This window comes from Thermobia domestica, chromosome 3, assembly GCF_964235325.1.
Source record: "Thermobia domestica chromosome 3, izTheDome1.hap1.1, whole genome shotgun sequence".
Taxonomy (NCBI): Eukaryota; Metazoa; Arthropoda; class Insecta; order Zygentoma; family Lepismatidae; genus Thermobia; species Thermobia domestica.
Window position 1 is genome coordinate 135,351,588 of NC_137456.1, and position 26,822 is coordinate 135,378,409.

General features: G+C 34.0%; 1 protein-coding gene across 1 annotated transcript in view; it reads right to left on the bottom strand.

Moving 5' to 3' along the window:
• Positions 1–552: 552 nt before the first annotated feature.
• Iswi (nucleosome-remodeling ATPase imitation SWI) overlaps positions 553–26,822 on the bottom strand; it is a 65,108-nt gene continuing 38,838 nt past the window's right edge. Inside the window, exons 12-22 of the mRNA XM_081751743.1 lie at positions 24,454–24,648; positions 22,886–23,018; positions 20,142–20,290; positions 19,798–19,907; positions 18,754–18,880; positions 17,897–18,010; positions 16,745–16,870; positions 8,628–8,727; positions 7,464–7,615; positions 3,444–3,604; positions 553–1,463 (exon numbers count right to left, since the gene is read on the bottom strand). Coding sequence (XP_081607869.1) covers positions 1,202–1,463; positions 3,444–3,604; positions 7,464–7,615; positions 8,628–8,727; positions 16,745–16,870; positions 17,897–18,010; positions 18,754–18,880; positions 19,798–19,907; positions 20,142–20,290; positions 22,886–23,018; positions 24,454–24,648 — 1,629 coding nt within the window. The 3' untranslated portion in view covers positions 553–1,201. The remainder of the gene's footprint in view (positions 1,464–3,443; positions 3,605–7,463; positions 7,616–8,627; positions 8,728–16,744; positions 16,871–17,896; positions 18,011–18,753; positions 18,881–19,797; positions 19,908–20,141; positions 20,291–22,885; positions 23,019–24,453; positions 24,649–26,822) is intronic.

Consider the following 26,822-nt stretch of genomic DNA (forward strand, 5'->3'; position numbering starts at 1 on the left):
ATGGGACACCTTGATTAAAAGGTGAAAAGGAAATAAGACTAATGCAGATGATTTGATATGTGGAAACGTCACCATGTAGTTCACACGATTTAAAGCATTTTTCGTTCTTTTTTTGTTTGGTTTAAACAAGTTGGTTAAAAAAAAAAAAAAAAAAAAAAAAAAAAAACTCGTTTAAACCAGCCAACCCTGCAATAAACCAAGATTATTTAAGTACCCTGATTTATATTAAGGAATGGGTTTATAGTTTTTATGTAAAACGATTCGAAGATTTTAACTCAACGTAAAATTTACCGTACTAATTTTAGTTTGTTAAAATGTTTTGGTATGTACGGAACTGTTCTCTCTCGGAACTCTCTGCATTATTAAGACATTCCTTGATCTTTACATTAAGATTACGTTTCGTCATGCCTATGTACTTTCTAGATTGGACCTCATACACTTCATTGACATGTTATCATTGTCCATAAAATAGCACCACTTACGAGGTAAGTTGCACTGTTTCCCAACACACTGTGTCCTATTATAAATTTTAGGTGAAGATACTAAAAATACTTTTTTTTTTTTACACAAATTTTATTCTCTATCTATCATCATTTAAATTTTATACATCTACATTACTGATTGTTTTTCTTTAAAAAAATTAAATTAAATTACTCAGAGTATAAAATGAAGAAACCGTGAGGATCGTGATCTCGTTATGATGGAATGTAAAACTGTACAGCACAAAACTTATTTATCTTACCTCATTGACGTTTCATCTGGACAAGATTCTCCAGATAAAACTTTACATTTCATTCCTTACACAAAATAATCTCATCCAAATTGTTTTCTTTAAGTTTACTTCTCACTTAACGTACTACGTGAAACGTCTAGCACGGAAAATACTTATTCAGATCATACGTTCGCTTTCAAACCAATGTTTCAATTTATGAGATGACGTTAATGGAACGGTGGTACACTAGATCAACGATTTTTCTTTTAATAAACAGCAACACGACCAAAAAAAAAGAGAAAAGCACGAAACACCAAACAGCCACTTAGCACAAGTTTAGAAACGCTACGATCTGAAAACATTCTATTTTATTTTACGGAGACAATCAACGAAATCGGAAACGTGCAGCTTGTTTGTTTCTGTCTGTAAATTTGTAAAATTTTGTTTGATTTTCAGACAAGTCAGAACAGTATTTATTAATTAATTTGTTCACTTATCATTCACTTTCTTTTTCTTGCGTCCTTTGCCATCCGACAAAGCACCGCCTTCGCTTTTCCTCTTCTGTCCGCCTTTGCCAGGTGTTCCTCCAAGGCTTGTGCGTGGGCCTCGCTTTTTCTTTTCTTGCCGTTCTTTCTCCTCCAATTCTTGATTTTCTCTTTCAATCAATGTGATCAGAGTGTTACAACGTCGCTGAAGTTCCATTGCCGTCCTAGATTTGATAAACCAATCAAATCGAAATTGGGGCGCTGACCTAGAGAGAGAGAGAGAGAGAAAACGTAAAATTATCAGTTTTGCATATCAACTTTCTAGTCCTTAGTATTTTATTTACTTGTTTGATTATTGAACGTTTAGTGTTCCTTTTCAGCACCGAAGCTACACGAGACATGGACCTACGGTTTAAGGTGGAATTCCGACCACAGTACTATGAGTTCAAATTTCAATGCTCTAGCACTGGGAATTGAACCTGGACTTCCGTGCACATAATTTGATTTTTATATCCCACAATTTTGCAGTTTAAGCTGAAGGAGACGACGGGAAATGAAGATGGCGATGAATGCTAAATAACAATGCACTCGTATTATGAACGGGATTCGGACCTGCGTTAGATAAGTCTTGCAATCGCTAGCCTAATTTCGGTGGGGGAACTGCTCACAAGCACTTGGAAGGAGAGATGAGTACCTCTAGTTTAAGTTAGCATAAACATGCGAAAGTATTTCAAATCAGAATAACATATGAAACATTATTAATCCCTTGGATCAGAGTGTTTCATTCAATATAACACGTGATAATGAACCAGCAGAAAAACTTGGTTACTTCTCTAGTTCGAAAACCCAATGACTGCGGCGAAAAACAATATACAGAACATGATGAAGACCACTTTACGATTTTTTTCCTCATAGTAAAGGTATTAAGATATCATCATTAAAACAGATACTGCCTAGCATGAAACTTCTTTACTTCAATAGTATGGTGCAAAGAAATTTGTTATTTTATGATAATTTGAACAATTTAATTCTGTCTCTTTTTCTGTTATTTCATTTTCTGCAAATTCCTAAATAAGGAAATCCAATCTTTGATACGTAGTTTGGAGAGGAGTGTCATCATGAATGGCACGCTTTTCAATGTCCAGAATAGTTCTTATGCTTCCCCTCTAAAAAGTTGGACTCTGATTACAAAATATTTTTAACTCATCTCGAAACTTATTTTATAAAACTTTGAACATTTCGTATTGCCATTGAAAAAGAACACCGAAACTTGGCACAAAGAATGATTCAAGTAACAGAGAGAATGAAAGTTCATGTGAACTCACGTACCATAAATATCGTTCAGAAACTGCTGCTTAATTTATAATGCCAAAATAATTTAAAAATGAAAATAAACAATATTGTTTTAACGTATAAGACGCATCATCACTAACAAATTACAAATGTGCACCTATTTATGAAAAATGCTTAAACACAATCTACAAATATGTAACAATAAATATTACATTTTAAGCACAAAGTAGAAAGTACACTTTGGTATATGTAAAAGTATATACGGTTCAGGATATACGGTCCCTGGCCCAATGCATACATTGATGTGCAACTTTATCAGCAATTTTCACTAACTCGAGCAATTCAGAAATAAATCTCATTTCGAATGAAAATACATTACAATGAAAAATAAAAACAAACACTAGTTACTATATTTCAAAATCCCCTTATTTGTGATAAGCTACTTCACTTAATACAGGACGAGAAACTCCAATAAAAATAGAAACTAGTGGAAATGAAAGAAGACTGGAAATATGCATGCGTTGAAAATGAACCTACCACATTGTATCGTTAATCAAACTGCATTTTGTCCGAGATTCACTAATATGATATACCACTCACTGCTCAAGCGAAAACAGAAGATATTGCACACAGCTGCAGAACGTAAGATATCGATACATACCTTACGATACCTTACGTTCGTATGTTACATATCGATAGTGGATTTTTTTTTTTTTTTTTTTTTTAAGTTTGAAGTTGTTAAAAAAAAAAAAAATCAAATATTCAAACACATCTGAAAGAGTCTTAAAATTTTCATTTTAAAATGTCTAAAGTAAAATTCTTAGCAAATCGAAACTCCTTGTCATATTCCATCCAGTTTTCCGGGTTTGTCGCTACCCTTAAATAGGAAGTGATCAAGATTTGTTCTTTTTAACGGATTCCATTGCACGAAAAATTGAAGCATATTCTCTTACCTTACAGCTGCTCGTAATTCTTCGTATACGTTTTCTTTATCGAAGCCTAGCTTATGTAGCATGCACACGAGAAACCGGTCCTCCTCTTCTGTATAATTCTTCCCTTTATTTGTACCGTACGCTATTCTGAGCTGATGGAACGGAGCTCGGTAGCGTGCCATCTGAAACAGATTAAACTATTATTAGTACAAACTATAGTAACAATAAGTTTACGTGCTTCCCTGTAGTTTCTTTTCATCCCTACAAAATAATATAATTAACGAGAACAGTATTTTCAAACAAAATCCTCTCCCAACGATATTTCGTTCCTTTAACCCTTTTAGGATTTCCACTTTTTGTGGTAAATTTTAGACTTTCACTCAAACAGTTACTGCTTCCTTACTATTTATCGTAGGATCATGGTTCATACCTCGTTTTCTTCACGATAGGGCATTTCCAACAGTACCACTCGCTTGTCCGTATTATATACCAGAAACGGGAAAATCGTGAAAAACCGGGAGATTTTTGGAAAAGAAAACTTTTTGAAATTTTTGCGCCACTAAGGTCAGGAGAACTTTTGAAAGGCTGAAGGTGACTCATTTTTTCATATTTTATATATTTTCATATATGTACTTCAAAAATGTACTTCATCATTACTATGTGACCTCGGGTCATGGTTCAAACGCCATTTTCTCAGTATAACGAGCCCTTTCCAAATACACATGTCCGTATCATACATCTGAACTGAAAAATTCGAGAAAAACCCGGAATTTTTAAAATTTCCGCCAAAACACTTTTTCCCTCTGGCCCGGCCCTGGGTAGACGTAAAGACCTGATTTAAAAAAAAAAATAAAATAAAAAAAATAAAAACACGTTATTTTTTACATAATACGTGTGCAAAATTTCAATCTTGTACCTTGAAAAAAAGGGCGCAGAAAATTGTTGAAAGCGAATTTAGGCTATATATATAATAAAAAATTACTGCGTCATTACTATTTGGCCTAGAGTCATGGTTCAAACGTCATTTTCTTCAGTATAACGAACCCTTTCCACCTGTACCATTCACATGTCCGTATCATATACTTGAACCGGAAAAATCGGGGAAAAACAAATTCTGAAAAATCATCCCCTTGGATCACTTACGCCACTCGGCCTCGGCCCCGGTTTCACGTAAGGATCTCAAAAAAATAAATAAAATAAAATAAATAAATACCTAAAGGTACACACAATCAATTTGCAAACTTTCAATCTATTATCTTGAAAACTAAAGGAGTCAAAAATTTTTGAAATTTGCCTTAAGAAAGAAAGAAAGAAAGAAAAAAAAAAAAGTCATGCCCCTTCGTCACCACTTGGCGCCGCCAAGTTAACCATCCGGTTCCAAAACGCATCTGGGGTGTTCTTTGGTCCATCCTTGACTTGACACACACAAAAACTTATCAATACCTGTTATAGAACCTAAATACGCGGTCAAAGACGATACCACGGCATAGTATATACCACAAATTCTAGAAAGGTTAATAGAAAAAATTGAAGACTGGCATTGCAGCTCGTTAACTTGGGCGGGTAAATGACAAATGCTTCCTGGGAAAGGATCTATACATTTACCTACGATATTTTTACACAGAGGGCCATTTTTTTAGCTCTGTCACTTTTCTCTTAAAGCTACGATTTGTTATCTCTCAAAATTTACTGACTGGAAAATTACATAAGTTTGCCATAAAATAAGTAAGTATAATTTGACTTCCTGTAACCAGTTTACAGCATTTTCTCTGACCACTGACATCCTAATATAAAAAATTTCTTACGAGAAAGTAGTAAAAAATATAACAATACAAAAGCAAGTAGCCTTCTAGTAAGATAATTACTTATGGACAAATAAGAATATCTCAACTGTCCTCCACCTTCATAATCGCCCAATCACTACTTAAATTACTCAGTTCATGCAGTAAGTATGTGCAATATATAGTATATACGTTAGTTATAAATGTAAATATATCCTTATATCAAAATACTGTACTCTTTGTTCCAAGTAGACAGATGAGGGGGAATTTCTCCTTTATAAAGAAACAGAAGTACTGCTGGGAGATGCGATTTGATTTGATTTCCCGTTTAGCATCCCTTTCAGCAGTATGGTTATATGATACGTGACTTTACAGCTGAATGTGCATTCGAAACCAGGGTTGGCAAAAACCATGGTTTTTATTAAAAAAACCAAATAAACCGGTTTTTTTGGTTTAAACCAGGTTTTTTTGGTTTAAACCAGGTTTATTTGGTTTAAATAATTTGCTCTATATATTCATATCATATATGGACAGAAAAAAGTTTGTTTCGCCTTGATGTTATTATGCAACAACCGGGTTATCCTGGAAAGGGTCACATAAACTTAAAGCAGAATAAAAACCGCTTCTCGAGTTACATCCGAGAGAAATTGTCCTCCATTTGAACTCGGAACCAGGACTAATTAGCCACAAATGCTATACGTCTGCCGACTCACTCAAGAAGGAAACCTGATAAAAAATACGTTGTACTGATCTTTACATGCTTCTTAATATAACTGTCAAGAGTCATTTCAAAAGGACAAAAAGATAAACAGTTGCACAAGTGAAACCATTACACAGAATTACATATGAACAATTTCAAAGTACTACGGAGTACAGAAGAACTAATTTAGTTCAAGTTAGTTAACAACGACTTTTATTGGTCCAAATTAAAGAAATACACCGACTTAATCTGCATATCAATAAGAAAAGTGAATAAAGATACGAATTATTTGGGTCCACTTTGGCTCAGACTCATTTATACATAAATAGATACCAAAGATACTTATTTCACTAAATGCCTCTCGTGGGGTCTGTATGACCCCCCCCCACACACACACAAAAAGTACGGCATTTTCGATGTATTTTATCAATAGTAAACATTGAAACGAAACAATATTTAGAATTTTTCTTCGATTGCAATTACATAACGACAATAACAACTACAAAAAATCACAAAATAAACATTTATAAACTTATAACAAAAAAGTTGCTTTTGTATGTATAATCATTTTGAGTAATGAATGGGGAATTTAGGTCTGAATATAATATGAATAATATACGGGAGTGAAACGTGATAACCCACAAATGTGTGTTCATCAAGATTTTAGCAACACACACTTTTACGAACATTTTTTTGTTTTTTGGTTTAAACCAGTTGGTTTTTTTGAAAAAACCAGCTGGTTTAAACCTTGGTTTAAACCATGGTTTAAACCACCTTGGTTTAAACCAGCCAACCCTGTTCGAAACACACGAGTTTCCTCTGGGAATCGAACACAGGTCTTCCACACAAAGGTGCGTACGCTAGCCGCTCAGTTATCAGAGTGCTGGGATATATAAATATTCATATGGGTGTGTGCTGCAAAATACACTACATGTGAGGTAATTTTCTTCTAAGTATATATCATTGCCATGTAAAAATCCCTAAATCCGCATACTGGCTATACTGAACGCAAAAGTAACTTATTGAAAATGTCTAGAATTTCACAAGAAAGCAATTTATTGTAGTCAGAGAAAGGAATTTCAAGTATTGCTTTGAACTGTTCAGAATAACAAGGACATTTTGCAGGTAAGGGATTTTCGTCTATTGCAGCGTTATCGTTTTTTTTTTTTTTTTTTTTTTTTTTAAATAGTAGAAAATATTTTCTGTGCTAAACATGTTTGAACTGAGAATAATAGTGTCCGATATGAAAAAATTATTAAAATATTGAAGAGAAAAGACTGTGTTCGTAAAAGGGAGGGCAATGTCTCTTAATAATACATATAGTTTCGCCGCGACAAAAAATTCAGTCAGTATTACGGAGGTTTCACTGTATTCCTAACAGGGAATAAAGATCTTACTAATGATTTTTCACCAATAGCTTCGCAAAAAATCGAGCCATTTGGGCAGTTCTTAGAGGAAATCACATTGATTAGCCAATTCTCTTCAAAGTTACTGACCCAAGCCCTTCTAAATTTTTGACAACATTCTACACAAAACTGTAAGAATTACATAAGAACTTACTTTGGCATCAAGAGCTTTCTTAATACTGGCTCTTCGTTGGATTTTGGCTTCTCCTCTTTCGATCTGAGCCATAATACGATCTATGTCTTGAAGTTCGTGACATCGGTCCCAGAATACTCGGCTATACTGCATTACTTCTTCTGGTGTCTTTCCTAAAATGAAATGAAAGCACATATTGCTCAGCATTAGATTATCCTTTAGTTGCTTACTTTTTACTAGGATTATTCGTCTTTACTTTATTAACATACGGGGGATCTGTACATCTAGCTCACTTTTATTAAGAGAACGAGGTACAGTTACCTTCAATAGATTATGTCTGATAAAATATATATGCATACATAGAAAATAACATTCTAAAATTCACTAATGACAATAAAGTTTCTTGCCTTAATACGCAAAAGTTCAGCTTACAGGATTGCGCATACAATAAGAACGAAAAAGAACTTACATAAAGGTTTACAAAAATTATACACGAGTATAAACTGTGTATTGCGAAAACGCATACTTTTAAATATAGAATTATGTTAATTGAAACAGTTAACAATGATTCTGGAATAAATTTCCATAAAGATTCACTTATTAAATTACACTTTGAACAAGTTTTACCCTATTATTAACCAATAGGTTAACTTTTAGATAAAGATTATGCTATGACACTGCGTTAGTACAACAGAAAGTAAGCACTATTACATTAAAATAATTAGCATAATTTACCCTTACGGTAAAGTTGACTGCTTTCCGCAGTAAATTTCTAAGGTGTCGGTAGTTCTTGTTCAAGTTGGCACAACTGAGTTTTGACTGATAAAACTAGTGGTCAAGCATAGAAATAGCAACTGGACACACAAATTCCGAAGTGAGTACGTTGCCACAAATGAAACCCCAAACCGAAACATAATTACTAAATTCTTCTACATAAACATAATTCTCTGATGAGATAAGAAATACATAAGTAATTTGGATTGGTACTTGTAAGCCTTTCTTTCCCAATATTACAAAATATAACATTTATAAAGAATATTGGTACAAGGAATGTTTCGTCTATTCAAACGTCAATTGCACCTAGTATCCGACTTCTTACTAACAGTGTTGGTTATACAATATGAAGACTGGTATTTCCAAAATCAGATTATTCCTTTAAATAAATTGAATCAAAGATGAGCTTACCTTCAACCTCTTTCGCAATATAATCGATGTCATCTCGACCATACTTTTCGTTTGCCTTTATGAACTGGTTGAAGTCTCGTTTCGTCCAATTTGTGAATCCCTTAAGTGAAAAAATAAGAAAATCATTACAGAAACTATCAACATTTAGTCACGATAAAAGTGTGTATCCCCCCCTTCCCCTGTAACTCTTGATATACATATAATCTTCGTTTGTTAACTCTGAATTGATAGGACCGACCTAAAGTAAAACTTTCGCTCTTGGCGTCTCTGTTGTATTTTTTTTAAACATATATATTTCAAAATTTATTACTGTAACTGGAGGACAAATTGGTAACATTTTTTTACTGGATGAGTTATATGGCAGATACATTCAGCGATATATTAAATCTGTATATTTAAGAAATGCTTGTTTGACGACTGACTCAATTACCTTGGTAATATTTTGGTAACAAACTTCTATTTGGGAAGAGCGATTTAAAGTTTTTTTTGGTAAACATGACCTCGATCTGGAAAGGATAAACAGAGTACACGTATGTATTCCTCCACCTATCGATTAAAAAAAAAAAAAAAAAAAAAAAAAATCCTTTACAAAAGATGCGAATTTCAAGTATGTGTACGTTCTCTACACGAAGCATATTGTTTTGTACTATTTGTTAATTTGCGAAATATATCAGGTTAACAATTGATTCTATGATAATTCTGAGTGAGAATGTTTTCTTTGTACAATTAGAGTTACACCTCTTTTCCCCCGCTGTTTTCTATCGAACTTCCAAAAATTCTTCCCTAGTGGGATCTATGCCCTGTCCAAATTTCAAGTCTCTAGCTTCACAGTTTGGCCTGGGTGTAGATCAATCAACCAATCAGTCAGTCACAATTACTACTTTTATATAGAGAGATTACTTAAGAAACTTGAAACCTCTGTGGTTTGCCAATTAAGAAAAGGAACACCATTTAAATTTTATTCATTTTTTTTAAATCGAGTACAAGTGATTTAAATAAAAATAAAAAATTATTTTTTCACCCTTGGTTACAATTGCTTACCCTCAGGAGCAAAAACAGGCTTAAAATCAAATATGCAGTAAGTTTGTCACATGTTTTGTTGTAGCAACGTCAATGGAAATAATGAAATTATATAAACTTAATATATCAATACGAAGTGATAATTATGAGCTAACCATTACAGTGAGGGCATCGTACTCTTGTAAGACAGCCCTCAATTACATATCTATGTACAGAAGTGCGCTTACTAGTAACTGATACCCTACTTTTATTATTGTTATTATTATTTTCTTAATATTGCAGCTATTACAATGTCTTGTAACGTGGTCCATTTCCATAAACCACGTCATCTTAAAAAGCAATATGAAGTTCAATGTTGACATATCGTATTATCTGTATTCGTGTATTTAGTGATTTTTCGTACATATTCAAAATTTGTTCTAAAATGAAGCAATGTAAATTCGAAGTAATAATGTAATTATGCTTATAATAGTAACTAGCATATTTAGTAATGTTATCTCGTTTCAGTGTTATTCATATTGGTGTATTTACTATTTTTTCTGTGTACACAGTCGTAGCGGTCCTTTATTCCAATGGGCTAAATTAAAACAAAGCGTTGAAGTAAATATTTTTTTTTTGTTACTTGTTTTCCAGTAACAATCAAAAATTACTCAAAATAGCTACCCTTGGTTTTCGCACACTTCTTGAAACGTTCAGGCCACATGTCAATGGCACCACGGACCACATGTTGGGGAATAGAAGATACTGCTTTCACTAAATGGGCCTTGCGCGACTGATATTGTGATAAGCTTTGCTATGGGTCTTCTTTAAAATGTTTTACAGGTTATAATCCAGCGAATCAATCCTATGCGGCGTTGAAGTTAGGCAAACTACGACTGAAGATAGGTGGTGACTTCTTTGCACCTTGGGGAATATTTTCGGCAGCCTCTCGACAGCTGTAAGAATAAAAAACTGTCGTTTTGCATGTTGAATTTTTCTTCTACAGTGAATATTTTTCCATCAATGAAGAAGATCCGCTTGCGTTCCCCGTTCATGTGCCACTGAAGTAACGCCTTCGATTTTGTGGCTTGTATCTTCCTCAAAGCTAGTGTTACCTTCCACCCTGTGGTTCTTTTATAAGCCCAAAGCTTTAGATCCTCTTTTAGGATGGAGGACATGATTCTTGTAGGTATTTTCACCTTTCGTGTCACGATTTTCTGTTTGCGTAGAAAATTTCGGCAATTCATACCTGCTGCTGCCGTCCTCGAAGTGGCTATCTAGTTCTATTGTCGATAAAGGATATCTGATCAAACTATATAATGCACCAATAAACAAACTTCTAAGAAATTTTCAATGGCTTTAGCAGACTGAAAATCTCCAGTTATGATTTGTTGCACTTGTGTAGCGGTACAATTCTCCTTTATGTCCCACTTCATGTTAACTGCACGATTGAACGACCCAAACTGAAGAGTTTTGTGCAGTATAGCGCCAACACAATGTAATGTAAACAAAACCGTTTCCAGTAGTACTCTAGTTTGTCTCACGGATTCATTGATATAGGGACAGAATTTATGGCACGACTCGGTACACACAAAATCTGTACTAAACTTAAGTAATATTTGGTCTAGGAATTAATTCGTGCGGTTGGTACGCACACATTGAAGCTGTAGTACAAACACAAAATACATAAATACCTTAAGAAAAATATTGTCCATCGCTAGCCACCACTTTCGCCCATCTGTCAGGCAATGTACGGATTCCGTGGCGAAAGAAGTCCTCATCCTTGGAAGCGATCCAGTCAGAGACCCATGTTTCGATATCTTCTGAAGAAGTAAACCGCTGTCCAATCAAATCGTTGTTCATGCAATCGAACAAGTAGTAGTCCGAAGGAGCAACGTCTGGTGAATACGGCGGGTGGGGTAAAACTTCCCATCCGACATTTTCTAAATAGGTTTTGACCGGTTTTGCGACATGTGGGCGAGCGTTATCATGTTGAACAATAAGTTTATCATGTCTGTTCTCCCATTCTGGTCGTGTTCTGGCCAGAGCTTGCTTCAAACGCATTAATTGTCGTCGATAACGTTCTCCATTCATAGTTTCACCCGGTTGCAGCAGCTCATAGTACACCACACCTTTCATATCCCACCATATGCACAGCATAACCTTTGCACAGTGAATATCTCGTTTTGGTTGTGATGGACCTGGTTCACCTGGTTTCACCCAGGCCTTTTTTCGTTTAGGGCTCTCGTAATGGATCCACTTCTCATCACCCGTAATAATTCGATGCAGAAACCCCTTTCTGCTCTGTCGTTGAAGCAGCAATTCGCAAATGGTTTTTCGTCTTTCAACGTCTCTGTCTTTCAATTCATGTGGAACCCAATGTGACATCTTTTGAATCATTCCCATGGCTTTCAAGCGTTTGGAGACTGTTGTTTGATCAACGCCTAATGCTGCTGCAAGTTGTTCCTGCGTTTGACACGAATCCTGCTCGAGCAATGCTGTCAATTCTTCGTCTTGAAATTTTTTTGGCTGTCCAGCTCGCTCTTGGTCTGCCAAGCCGAAATCACCACTTCTAAACCGTGCAAACCACTTCTGACACGTTCGCTCAGCTAGAGCATGGTCACCATACACTTCCACCAAAATACGATGACTTTCAGTCGCACTTTTCTGCATGTTAAAGTAATGCAGCAGGACACCCCGCAAAAACACTTTATCAGGCACAAATTGCGCCATGTTCACTTAACTACAAACTGGTGTTGTTGACGCTTTAATCCACTGCCCTATACTACGAACGATACGCGATGACAGGGGTTTGCAACACATGTGTGGATACACGGAACTGTGGGACGCTCCGTTCGTTGCGCCATCTCTTGTCCACCCGCACGAATTAATTCCTAGACCAAATATAAATTCTGAGCAATCAAGTTACTGTGCTTATAATAGTAATTTAAAAGTTCAGAAATGGAGAAAAGAAAGAAATTGGACAACCAAATAGATTAAACAAATAAAGGGCTTCCTTTTCGTTATTCCCATTTTTCTTGTTTTGTGAATAATCGTTTAAAAAGTAATTTAAAAGTTAGCTTAAACCACCTAGGAATTAGGAAACAGCTCTATCCAACATAAAGAGTTATTTAATGAATATAATATATACATTCTTTAAGTGGCATTCATCAAATAACTTGATCACGTCAAGATTCGTATATACATAGGTATGAAGAAAGAAAAAAAATATTATCACTAGTTTGAAGGAGCACTTAAGGGAGTTTCGGGATGACAAGGAAGTCATTTCTGGTTTATCTAAGCATCTACAAATAATAACAAAACAGAGATATTACTGTTTTGGGCCGTGCTTCAGCTTTAACGAAAAGAAATGTTTTTGAGGAGTATTATATTGACAAAAAAGATCTAAAAATCAAGACTGAAGAAAATTTAGACAGAATGGGATAACATTATTTGTAATTTCACCAACAACAACTAAGCAAATTACTATTACAAGCATATTTTTGTTACTCCGAATTTACATTAATTCATTTGAGTACAAATTTTGTGTATATACGGAAAAATCACTTAAAGCACCAATACGGATAATAGTCATAGCAGCCCTCGCACATAATTCAATATTTCTCCTGGTGATGCTGCAACAAAGCATGTGATATTATTGCATAGTCTGATTTAGGCCTGTTTTTGCTTCACAGGATGGATACTCCATAAATGTATCTGAAATATCGACCTTTGAAACAATATTGGTCTACATAGGAATATTAAAAAAGTCAGTAATATTTTGGTAAATGGAGTTTCCGCTTGTGGTACGAGAACCAGGGTTGGAAAAAATACATTTTTTTTTTTAAAAAAAAAGAACAAAACATGTGTTTAAAACATGAAAAAGATGTTCAAAATGTTTTAAACATGTTTTTAAACACGAACGAAAAAAAAATGTTTTAAACATTTTGAACAGTTTAAAACATATTTCAAAATCGTGTAATAACTTATTTGTTAAGACTTTTTACTCTTTACTTGCAACCAGTATTACAGAATCATCCTGTATATACTGATTAGTGCAACATTGATAACAGAAATAAAATCGTTTGACTAAAAATGCCTTTTATATATTTTTTAATGGCTTTAATATATTTTTTTGAATTTTTATTGGCCACTTGTTCAAGATGATTTTCGAAAAAAAAAAAGATTAAATATTTTCGTAGTGGTAATGCACCTTAATATATCAAATTTTGTTTTTGTAGCACCAGCGGTTTTGGAAATGACTTTTGACTATCACTAATAACGCACTTTTTTTTTCTTTTTTACCTAATTTAATTTGAGTAACACCAGTGCTTTGGAAAATGACTTCGAATGATCATCGGATTTAATATGACATTTTTTTATGGTATTTGGTTCAAATAATTGTATTGTTATTGGAATTGTACACACATGTACATAATTTTTACTCAATTGATCACCTGGAGGTGGGTGAAATTTTAGTTGAAAAAAATTGATTGCTATTTCGGAATACTGATGCCAATAAAATTATTTTAAAATAATAAATTTTCCAAAAGTGATGTTTCAAGCACATTTCATGTTGTGTTAATTTTAGAATATTTTCTGCAAGCCTGTGTATTGGTTGTTGTTTAACTCAATAATTGTATTGAAGAAAAAACAATATTTGGAACATTCAGAACACAATGGATCCAAGTACATTTTCAATAATGTTCCGTTTTGCTCAGCAAATGAATGCTATTTCAAAACGTAATATTTTCGCAGTCAAGAGTACGAAATAAATGAAAATAAAACCACGTGAAAGGGCGTGGGCTAGTTTCATATGACAGCCACTAGACAGGGGTGTCAGTGGGGGCAGGAGGGCAGCCGCGCCCACTCCTACTCTGAATTTTAGATTTTGGGAGCAGTAAGGCAGATTTAGAAACTTTTTGATAAGCAAAGTCCAACAGAACACGTTTGAAGTCCTTACACCGAATAAATACGGAGGAAATATAGATGATCAAAACTGGAAAGTTGCTTAGGCACAATTTCCAGAATTTTAAGCAGGCCCGAAACTCGAAAGTAGAGCCACCTTTGGAATCCTTGGGTCAAAAAGAAAAGAAATATAGAAGAGCAATATAAGCCTATAGCTCCCTGTGGCCAATGGAAATGGATTTTAACTGATCAAACTCCGTATTTACTCGGTGTAAGGACTTCACTTTTTTTCTGTTGGACTTTGCTCAGCAAAAGGTTTCTAAATCTGCATTACTGTCCCAAAATTTGAAATTCAGGATAGGCGGTAGGAAGGCGGATGACCTTTAAACGAACGCCTCTCTAACGGTAATCATATAAAACTTGTCACGTAGTTTTCTTTCTTTCTTTTCGGATTCGTGGTTGCGAATATATGACGTTTTCCGTCGGTGTATTCTTTTTGACACACCCTGCATTTATTTAATGTAATTATGCATCATTGACAATGACATTTGGAGCTTGACTTGTTAATCTTTCTCACATTGCAGCGTACACAATATCTTAAATTTATGAGCAGGGAGGGGAAAATTAGCCCCCCTGTTTTCCTGTTCCAGAAACGCCCTTGTCTAGCGGTTGTCATATGAAACTCTACCCCACACTACACGTGGTTTTTGGTTCATTTATTTCGGACTCTTCGCTACGAAGATGCTACGTTTGCTGAGTAAAAATGAACCTTTTTGAAAATGGACTTGGATCCTTGTGCTCTGAACGACCCATTATCTAAAAAATATTTTTAAAAAACTCTAAGTTGGAGCCAAATTTATCCTACAACCCAAGTTTGTTCGAAACGTATAAAATTAGTTTCTTCGGTTTACTCGAAATGGTGTCCTTTTTCTTCCCGTAAAACTCATGTTAAACGATTTCAAGTTGTACGAAGACTGAGAACCAACATGTACTGCATGTATTAACGAATGCCTGCGATATTTTCGCAAAGAGCTGAATTCATTATTTTATCTCAGTGTAATACATGGCTCTATAACAACGAAACTAAAAGAAGTAAAGTTCTAGAACACTCCGCCCCCTTTTTCCAAGAGTCCAAATCAAGAAATTGCTCTTTTAAAAAATTACTTTTTTAAAAACATCCAAATAGGAAGACTCCGAACAATTGAGGAAATAGATGAAACTTTTCTCGCACGTAGGAAGTATAACAGAGGCCACAAATTAAATGGGGAAACAGTTATCATCTTCGACATGTATTGTACGGAAATCAAACGCGCCTCTATTTCAAAGTGACCAATAGACCAAAACGGTATTATAGCCATACCGAAAAAATATATAAAACGAGGAGTAGGAAAAGTCTTACTGACACTTTTGAAAATGTGTCAAGTATCTGTTAAATGGTGCTGAAAATGCCAGCGTGGTACCAACGGACCAATGAATGACAAAAAGGGCTGAATTTGATAATTGTACCAAGTGTTGCAACACTGTACGGGAAGAAAATAGCCTTCTGAACGAGATCACCGTTTGGTAATTTTCTTTCTCTGGCAGATTATTTTTTAACAAAAATTAAATAAAATAAACATATGTTTAAAACAAGCCTTAAAAAATACACGTGTTTAAAACGTATATAAAATTTGTTTTAAACAAAATCAATTGTTTAAAACAAGTTTTAATCATTTGTTTTAAACAATACAACCCTGACGAGAACTCGGTTTTGATTTCTGAGGGAAGGGCATACGGCTCGGGTACGTAAGTTTCACATAACTCCTGACTGAAAAAAGTAATAAAGCTATTTTGCAAAACAATCAAACGAGTAACAAAATTTAGCAATTACTTAAGTCACTCTAGAAGATTATCACAAGTTGAAAACTGTATTCTTGTACCTACAGACTAGAGTAAAGATGGGCTTTGACCATTATTTCTGAACATGACTAGAAATTAAGGAATGCTTAAAAATCCATTCCACCACACCATTGTTTTGATGGTTACAGATAATTTTGCGTTGACTGCGTTATTTCATGATTAATTTCGAAAAAGATACCCATGAAAGATACAACATGCAGTTTGTCTAGATGAAAACTTCTCTATAATAATATTCTATCCATGCCTACAGTCCAAGAAAGGATTTAAGCTTAAAGTTACTGTTATTATACCATTATAGAACAATTCATTACCTGAGTCAGCAATTTTTCTTTCTCCGCTTGCTCTTCTTCTGTTAGAGGTTGAGCTTCATCGATTTTTCGCTGCTCTTCTTTCTGAATTCTAGATGCATCTGCTCCCAACTCAGGATTCTTAGGGACCTGTAATGCAAATTTAGGTAACAGAAATATCTAAGCTGCTTTATTGGGAGTCCGCATGAAAGCATTAACTTCTATTCTGAAGGATTTTCAAATAAACAAATCAGAGAATTCCAAAGACTATTCCAGGTAAACGAAAAAATTACTTAAATAGGGAGCTACATATAGTAACAGAAAAAATACTTCCCACATTAGAAGTAATTACAAACGTCCTTTTTATTTAGATCTTCATTTGCCCTTGTTACGAGTAGTCCATTGTTTTAACCACATATGAATGTACAATAGTTTGTCTTCGATGTTCTACTTTGATATCATATTTACATAATTTTTGATCTGTTTGATTTATCACATTTCAGAAAGTGTAAAGAATACAATCCATTATTTAATTGAAACTGAGATTCTCCAATGGAGAATTTATTGGTAAGTAACCAATTTTTTGTTAATTTAAATTATCCTCTCACACGCCTACATAATAATTTTCATTATTTAATTGGTTGGAATTACTGGTAATATACTACAGTAACTTAGTGGTGTAGCTGTATTTACATTCCAATGGAAATTATCCATGTTCAAACTCTGTAGTTAGGTTTTTACTGTGTTAATTTTTGAGGAAAATAGTTACAACAAATGTTTGAATATTGCTACCAGAATTATGCTCCTATTGAATTATAGGAAGAACAGTTACATATTCGGACTTCTGGAAATTCTAGGAGGTTTACATTAAAGTATGAATTTATTGAATATTAATGTCAATTTCTACTTTGGACTCCATCCAGTAAGTCTACTAGTCTTTGAGACTGTCCCTTGCATAACAACTATTGTTTTCAATTACAACTTACGAACATATCTCGTGTTACATAAAACTTTCTAGACACAATAAAACACACAATTATTATCTTACAACAGATTAGTACAAACTAATGTAATTACCAGCACAGGATGTGTGCAGATACTGAAATTCGATTATTATTATTATTATTATTCCGTTTAAGCAGTTTCCTACGAAATAATATCAATAGTAACACTTACTTTATAGCCCACAGTTTTTCTGTAGTAATAAATCTCTTGATCCAATAACTCGAACAACCGGGGTGGGAAAAACTGGAAATCTTGTACAATTGGTTGCTTTGGTGGTCGAGGAGCCTACAAAAGAAATAAACAAACATGTTCAAAATTTAAGTTCTGAATTTTTCATGCTACGCTACGTATTTATCTCAAAGTCATTTATAACGTACGCAGTTAACTTGCAAATTCCATCCAGAACCAACACTTATGAGCTTTCTTGAGTTGAATTTTGAAAATAACTTTTATCGAAGTTATATATTTACTGTAGCCCTTATTCTAGAAATCTACTCAGTTGGTTACTTGAAAAGATGGACATTCGTTGTAGGACTCGTAGATAATATCAATATGTTTTACTGAGGAATTAAGACGATCATACGATACTCTATTGATAATGATATAGAATTTTCTGGATCTATGAATGCTAAAAATCCTTATAAATTCCTTGATTCGGAAAATGAAACACCACAATTCGAGCTTTAATGTCCTTCGCTCCAGAACTTGTTTCAGTTTACAAATTAAATAAATATCGTAAAGACTTATTATTTGTAATATCATTAAATAGTGTTAATACGGCTGTTTACTTTCTTCCTTTTTTTTCTCCTGAGGTAGGTACCTAATACTAAAAAAGAAATAATAAAGTGTGCTAGTAAATATTACGTGAAGTACTCACCTAAAAATTAATTACTAACAAATTGGCTTTCACTGAATTAAATGTTTTATTAACTCTGTACGTTACTTTGAAGTGTAAGACTCTTATTCTTGTTTACAAAGACACTATACATTTCTGCTTCAGGAGAAACTAGAATCATGTTTATACATACCTTCGGAGCTTTTGGTTCTGAAACACGCAGTGCTTCTCTAAAGTAGGCATCTACGGCATAATTTGCTTTTCTTTCTCTTTTAGGGGGCTCTATCCAGTTCCCGATGCCAAGTATCTTTTGCTTTTCTCTGAAATAAAGTGGAAACAAAATGCTCTTAACTTTCACAGTTGACAAAATTTACACATTTCGAGCTGAAACTCATTTGCTAATATTTTAGTAAATCATGAGCAGACAGACAGAGAAAAACTATATAGTTTCCAACAATGGTATCTGTTAGGTATGATTATCTCAGGTTAATTGAATTTTAGTTTAGCGGCACTTTTTTCATCGAGGTTATCTGAGACGTGGATCTACAAAAGTTATCTCTGAACTACATGAACTCTGACTACTTGTATAGTGCAGTCTGTTTCAACTGATAACCAATTACTCATTAAATGACTCCGTGATTTATCCAACGAAACACAGCATTTAAAACTAAGGTTACTCTAAAAGCTTGGCATTTAAATAGAGTGATCGAATACCAAAAGGCTACAATTGTTTCTCGGGCAAAGTGGGAGAGAAAAGTGACATATTACAAAATCGCATGTGAATATATCAAATAAAATTAAAATATCTAGTCTATGAACGTTCTCTTGTACTGTTAAGATAATGACAAGTGTGATTTAAAAACTTGAACCAGTTTGAATTCTAATGTTTTCTCGATTTTTAGGATTTAGATTTCTGAGCTTTCGGCATCTAAGGCCATTTAGCCCTTCACGATTTGAGGGATGACGTCTCTCGGTGAGCACACAATCCGGGGAAAGGGAAGGAAGAAAGCGGCCTGGGACCTATAAGTTAGGTACCACCCCGGCATTTGTCTGGTGCGAATGAGGAAACCCCCAAAAAAACTCATTCAGGATGGCTGGCCTGAAAAAGCGTGTTACACTTTTTCAACCGAGTGACCCCACCGGGATTTCTCGATGCTTGAACAAATACATAATAAAATATGAATTTTATATTTCCTAGTTCTGTTTGTAAAGAAATAAATACAATAAAAAATCTTACCTGTAATCCTCTCCTTCAAACTGATAAACGGATTCTGTTGGAGCATCCATCGTGAAATTTCGTAGTGACGATTCTCCCATTGCTGCAAGACGCTGAGCCATTTGTTCTGTCTAGAATCATTAGAAAATGGTGCTACAGTTAATACTCTTCGACAAGACATGACAAAGTATATACAACTTAGGGTATTATTGAATTATCGAAATATTATGCAAACCAAAAATAATATTACATAAAAAAATAAAAAAAATGGAGCCACGAAATCAAAAACTGCGTAAGCAAGAAACACATTACAGAAAACAAGATGCCGTAACACAAATTATAAATAGGTAGTGGTAATATCTTACCTTAGCTTCACCCTTTTCTAGGATGGTATCTATATCATCGTCTGTGATTTCTGATTCCTTAGACGCAAAGACATGATTTGCACCGTGTCGAATCATATTCAACATTTCATCCTTATTCAATGCGTTTGATTTAGCGTCCACAAGACGACCTGGAAATTTGAATATATTCATATTATACCAGACTAAACATTTAAACATATCTACAGCATTTGCCATATATTAAATATTTGGTTAACAAAACTAAGTTTTGTTACTTTGTGTTTACGTGATTATAGAGTTGTTCAATATTTCAACCACTTCGGCATTTTTCTGATACACTTTAAAATCAAAAGACTACAAGCCCGAAGAGTATTAATCAATAACTATTCTTTGTTTTAATGTGACACTATAGACAAGATCAAAACTGAATAACCACACAAACACAAAATAAAGTTTATTTATAATGTATAGTTTACGTAAAACGAAATCTGTTACAATTTATTTAGTTAACAGTTCATACTATACAAATTTAGAGCTCACTTTATAACTCTAGCTATGATGGTTCAATCATAATAGCATACAGACGATTGATTGGAAAAGTGTAAAATCATCCAAGTTTAACCTTTAATCCGAAAATTCAAGAAACTCTTCAACAGCTTCACGATGGAGGCTCATCTATGTCCCTAACCAGGAAATCAAATCTGGTATCATGATCTACAGACATGCACGCTAGCAGTAATAGTGAATTAGTACTAGACGGAAGATTACTACGTTGAGTTGAGTTGAGTTGAGTAACGTCCCGTTCAGCAGCGAGGCTATATGAGACGTAGACCTACTGATTAACGTGGAATCCGAACCACATGAGCTCCCGCTGGGAATCGAACCCGGGTCTCCCACGCCGGAAGATTACTACGCAAGCAAATTTTAAGCTTCAAAATTATTCTAATTTTGTTACTTTAAAATAATAGTCTCCTTAATCATTTCATACTCTTGCGGAAGATGAAGACTAAATTCTTAAAATTTTGTGATGCAGAACAATCATATCAAGTGCCTTTTTTTAAAAAAAATTAATCTTCTTAAAATAAATACTTTATACTTCCTGTTAGTTTTAAACACACACACACATTTAATAACATACTAAATCCCTAAATCATAGCATGTCCTACGGAAATATTTTGGCATTATTGATAAAATAATTCTTGACACAAGCCGCATACGTGCCAATATTATTTACATCATAGTTCTGAGATCCTTTTTCCTAACTGAGAAAACAGTTATGTTAAAATGCAGATTACAAAAACAAATCTTACTCATTCCTTAATAGTTTCAGAATTTAGAGATTCTTTAATTTTTCGTGTTTGTAAATCGCTGCTTCATACAATATAAAGTAAAATAATGGGCAATTGGTTAAAGGATCATAAAGCCATAAAATATACTTCTACATGGGTTGTATTCTGGTAAGAAACGGACATGAACGTGTCATCCGGACATCCGAATCAAACCTAACCTATTCGATAAACATAACAAAGGTATGTTCATGCACAAAAAATTAGGTGCTAGGTACAACGGATTAAGTCCCTGGGGCCATTAACCCTGCTAGTATAAAGAAAATCGTAGACTCGAAGTGAAATAGCTATGGCATCAACACTGTTCATTGGAAAGTCATGATTTATAGTTCATTCTCTTCGGCATGAAACAAACTTTCCAGAGGTGCTATATAGAATAAATATGAGGGAAAAAACTTGTATACCAATACACTCTTTCCCTTCATATCTGTTCCGTCTATCAATACAAAACTTTGTATACACACTTCTTATTCCCTATAGTATTTTTCGAGATAAATTTGGGTTGTGTGCTTTTACCCAGGGCTACTCCTGAGGGGTCCAAAGTTAATGGGAGGGACTTCCGGAGGGAATTTTCCCGACATTCTCCCAATTTTTCCCTGTTCAATACGTTATGGGCGCCAATACATAGCACCTCTGGAAAGCTTGTTTCATGCTGAACAGAATGAACTATAAACCATTACTTTCCAATGAACAGTGTTGATGCAATAGCTATTTCACTTCGAGTCTACAATTTTCTTTATACTAGCAGGGTTAATGGCGCTAGGGACTTACTCCGTTGTACCTGACACTTAATTTTTTGTGCATGAACATACCTTTGTTATGTTTATCGAATGGGCTAGGTTTGATTCGAATGTTCCGATGACAGTTTCATGTCCGTTCCTTGTGAGAAGTGATACTTTGACAGTTGATGAACTAACTGATACAGATACGTTTACTCAGTTTTTAAATTACTTTCGGTACATATGAGCCGTAAAATAGTTTGTTAATAGGCCAACTACTGTTTGTATCATGAATTGTTTTATATATTATTAGTTACGGACTAGATAAACTATACGGTTTCGTTGTTCTTTATACATTGGGTGATCCGAGGATAAGAAAAGTAGCGGCTTTCGAAACCATATCATTGGGATAAATGCATTAGCACTGAGAAGTTAGTTTTGCATTTCAAGTGCTTTTTCAGGTTATATCAAGATTGTGCCAATATAACTTTCGAAATATTAGAAATTTATAACACAATGTTTTAAATGATAAAACTTCTTTTACGCCGTTAATCCATTTACTACACTTTGAAAGAATAAAATACTAAATTTTACATTATTAACAGGTCAACCTCTAAAATAAAATATTTAAAGTCGAACATAATATCAATACTTCGGGTCAGTCATATACAAAATTCTGTTAACGGTAAAAGAGAATTACCTTGTTGAATAACAAGTTTATCCAACCGAAGTTTCACTTCAGCTCGTTCAACTATCTTTTCTTCGACTGTGTTTTCTGTAATAAACCTAAATACTTTTACTTGCTTTAGTTGACCTATCCTATGTGCTCGATCCTGTAATTAAAGAAAACATTATTTATTGTGGTTTCACTTTATTGTATCAAATATTGTTAATGGAAGGAAATTGTCATAGCTTCGTCAAAACATGATTTTTTTAAAAGAACCAAGTAGACTTGGTAAGGACCACTAAATTTATAACACAGACAGCGTTCTAATACTGTATTTACTGTCACATAAGACGGAAAATAAGTGAACTATGCGCACGATGACTCAGTAGTAGAGGGCGCATCCCTCGTGTAAGGGATCCCTAGTTTGATCCTGAACCAGATTAATAAGTAGTGGACATCGTCCTGTCCATGGATTCTCCCGCACCACCTACATTCTCATTCCATCAATTCTTTCTTAAAATATAATTCCCTTTATTAATTCGTTTCCTTCAGCTCAAGAGAGCTGGCTAATTCCGTGAAGTAAAAAAGGCGAATGAAAATGAGCATATATGTTTCAAGTAGCTACCAAGAAGCAATAGTAAGTTTGTGGCAAATACTAATTTCAAGTACTCTAAATATTGTAATGGATTTATGTAAAATTGCGGTTGCTTAGGTCTAAGAATGGCACCTGAATGATTCTGAAATGTAAATTTTTCGATAGAGCGAGTTGCAAGTTTAAGACGAAAACAATCCTCAACTCTATGGTTACTAATTTTGGAAGATTTACTTCCAAAAGTCTTTTTTCCATATCCTTGGAATCCTTTAGCTCTTTAAAGAAAACAATATTAGCCTTACATTCACTACATTTTTTGTTGCGTTTTATAACGAGCTATCGTGGATCCAATTTATTATCACTGTCACAGATACTCATATAATATGTAATCTTGATTCACGATCTTTAAACACGAATTTTTGTGAATAGGCCAAGGGATACAATCAGTCATATTCTAAAATCCAGCATTCTTAGCTCTTTGACCTAAATCTGAAGTTTAACCACTAATCAAACACTACTCTTCTGTGCATCATTATTTTACTAAATATGGACAAGATTACGTAATACTAAGATAAACTTAGTTATATCAAACTACTATGCTTATGAATGTTCGAATCACACTAATTACGTTACAATATAGAAGTGTGAAACTACATGAGGTGTTCCGAGTAGTAAGAGCGAAGTCTACAAAGGAATATTTCCTGAAAATGCATTCTGAACGGTCAAAATAATTCTCTTTTTTAATCTGTATTTTCTAAGGAAAAGAGGAACGCCTGTTAGAAACTATTCATATAGAAACGAGAACTAGCTGCCACAGAGCAGTTTGCTATTACTACTCGATTTTTTTTATTTTTTTATTTTTATTTTTTTTTAAGTTCGCTATTACTACACGGAACGCCTTAGATATTCCATTTGTAATAAAAGTAAAATATTACATTTTTTTTTATTTTTCCTAATTTATGGCCATTTTCGTAAAATTCTTATAATACCGTTTTGAAGTTTTACTTACCATAGCCTGTAAATCCATCTGTGGATTCCAATCTGAATCAAAAAGAATAACAACGTCTGCAGTGGCTAAGTTAATGCCTAAACCACCTGCTCGTGTTGACAACATGAAGAGGAATTTGTCACTATCAGGTGCGTTGTATTCATTAATCTGTCTTTGACGATCTTCATGTGGCGTCTGTCCATCAAGTCTACAATACTGCAAAGAATAGGTAACAGTGAATAAATCAATTTCAAATCAAACAATGATGGTTGCTGACAAAATATTATTATTATTATTATTACACCAAATAGTATATTTAGACTGTTGAAAAACTTTCATTCAGGTTTTAGATGTTCAGTTTTTTTCTTAAGCGACCATTTTGTATAGGCGCTTCAGCTATTCTCAACTTCAGAAACGTTTGCAGTAAATGCTGCAACTGTTGTTTTTCAAGATACTGACTTCAAACAAAAAGCACTTGAAAGAGAATTAAATGTAAAAACATTTATGTCTAGTGAACATTTAAGCCTATTATAAATACCCTTAAAAAATTGTTGAATGTTGCAGGCAGGATGTTGTTGAATGTTCTAAAAAATTGAAGTTTAGAAAACGCATGTTGTTATTTTTGAAATTAAAAATGTTAAAAAAAGGACACATCTTTTTTTTTTTTGTGTGTGTGTGTGTGTGTGTAGGCTTCGCGGTATACCACCTCTAAAAAGGTTTGATACCTAAGTGCCTCATCCTCTTTTTGTTGGGTCTTCAAACATTTCGATACTTCAAAAATACTCGTATTTAACCTGAAATATCTCAAAAGGGATAAACTCGAAAAAATCTCGAATCTTCATAAAACTATTGTTATTTGCTTAGTAACAAGTAGTTAAAATTTGATCATTGAGACCTGATTAGTTTTTAGGATATGGTTGATGTGGCGAAATTCGGTTTATTAGCAACTAAAGAACAACTGCACTGATGGTTCACACTGTGCCGCCCTCTACTTCAGCTGCATTCTATATATTCACGTCACGTCAGTGATGCACTCAAGATCGACTAAAACCTAATAGGAGATTGCAGTAAGTTGAAGACATGAGTGCCCTACAAAAGAAAGGTGATATGTTCAATTGTAAGTCTCTTGGCGGTTTGGACGCTCATAATAAACACACATTCTTTAATATGAAGCCTGATTGTACTATTTTGTTACTTAATTGTAGTCTTCTAATATTACAAGAACGACAATCACATAAGTTAAGATGTAAGGACAATACAGAAATAGGCAACACAACATCTATCGTATACGTAATCCAATTCACTCACAGAGCAATCGATTCAACAACATAGAAATGTATCTGACACCTTTTATCAGTCATTTCATCGAACTTAACAGCAATATTCATATAATTCATGCAATCAAATTAGGATTACATCAATCTGTTACTTTCATAGCTAGTTGGCAGAACACCTAACGTCAAGGTACACAGCTTAACATCCCACATTTACATAGTCAACTACTATGGAATCCGTTCTGTGAAACATGCCTACGCAAGAGCTTCTGATTTCAGATAAATAATTTTTAGACCAGTAGTTTTCAACCTAATTCCTATCACAACCCCCTTATAATTTCTGGTTAGTAATAAGCTTGCGTGGGATTTTAATGTATCTATTGCGGAGATCTCACAATAACCATCTATTTCTAAAATAGTAGAATCCATTTCTTGTATATAGTGGATGCAGTAACTTTCCTAAAGGTGAATGAATTAAAACGAAATTTGTCAGTTCATTCACATTACAAATATCGAATCCGATCCGTCATATTGTTTCAAAATGGAGGCCGTTTGAAAATTTCAAAACTTCATAACTCCCTTAATTTTCAGTCATATGATTAAAAAAAAAAAAAAAAAGTGATTTCTAACTTTCAGTTGAAAATGACTTGATAATGTGTGTCACGAAAATTGAACCGGACATTGCCGCACTAGTGAAATCACACCATGCTCAGGTATATCATAGATATATCATTAGTGTTCAATTTTAATTGTATTTCAATATGCAGATTTTGTTACATTTGTATTTTTCCGGTATATCAATATGCAGTTCTCATTAGTTTCATATGATACCCCTTTTATTTAAAGTGATTTTTAAACAATTCTGCACCTATTGAAAATGTTTAGATCTATTTTCTGTTGTTCTTAACAGTATGTATAAAAATAAAAAATATTCCTAGCAGAACAAAATTCAAAATAATATTTAAAATATTTTCCGGTATGAGATTCTATATTTTATTTATCTCTTCCGCTTATCTTTGCAACCCCCAGCTTGAGAAACCCTGTTTTAGACCAACTGTTTGATTCTCACGGAGTTTAGATCCTTAAAAGAGTTGGAAACTCATATTTATTTCTACA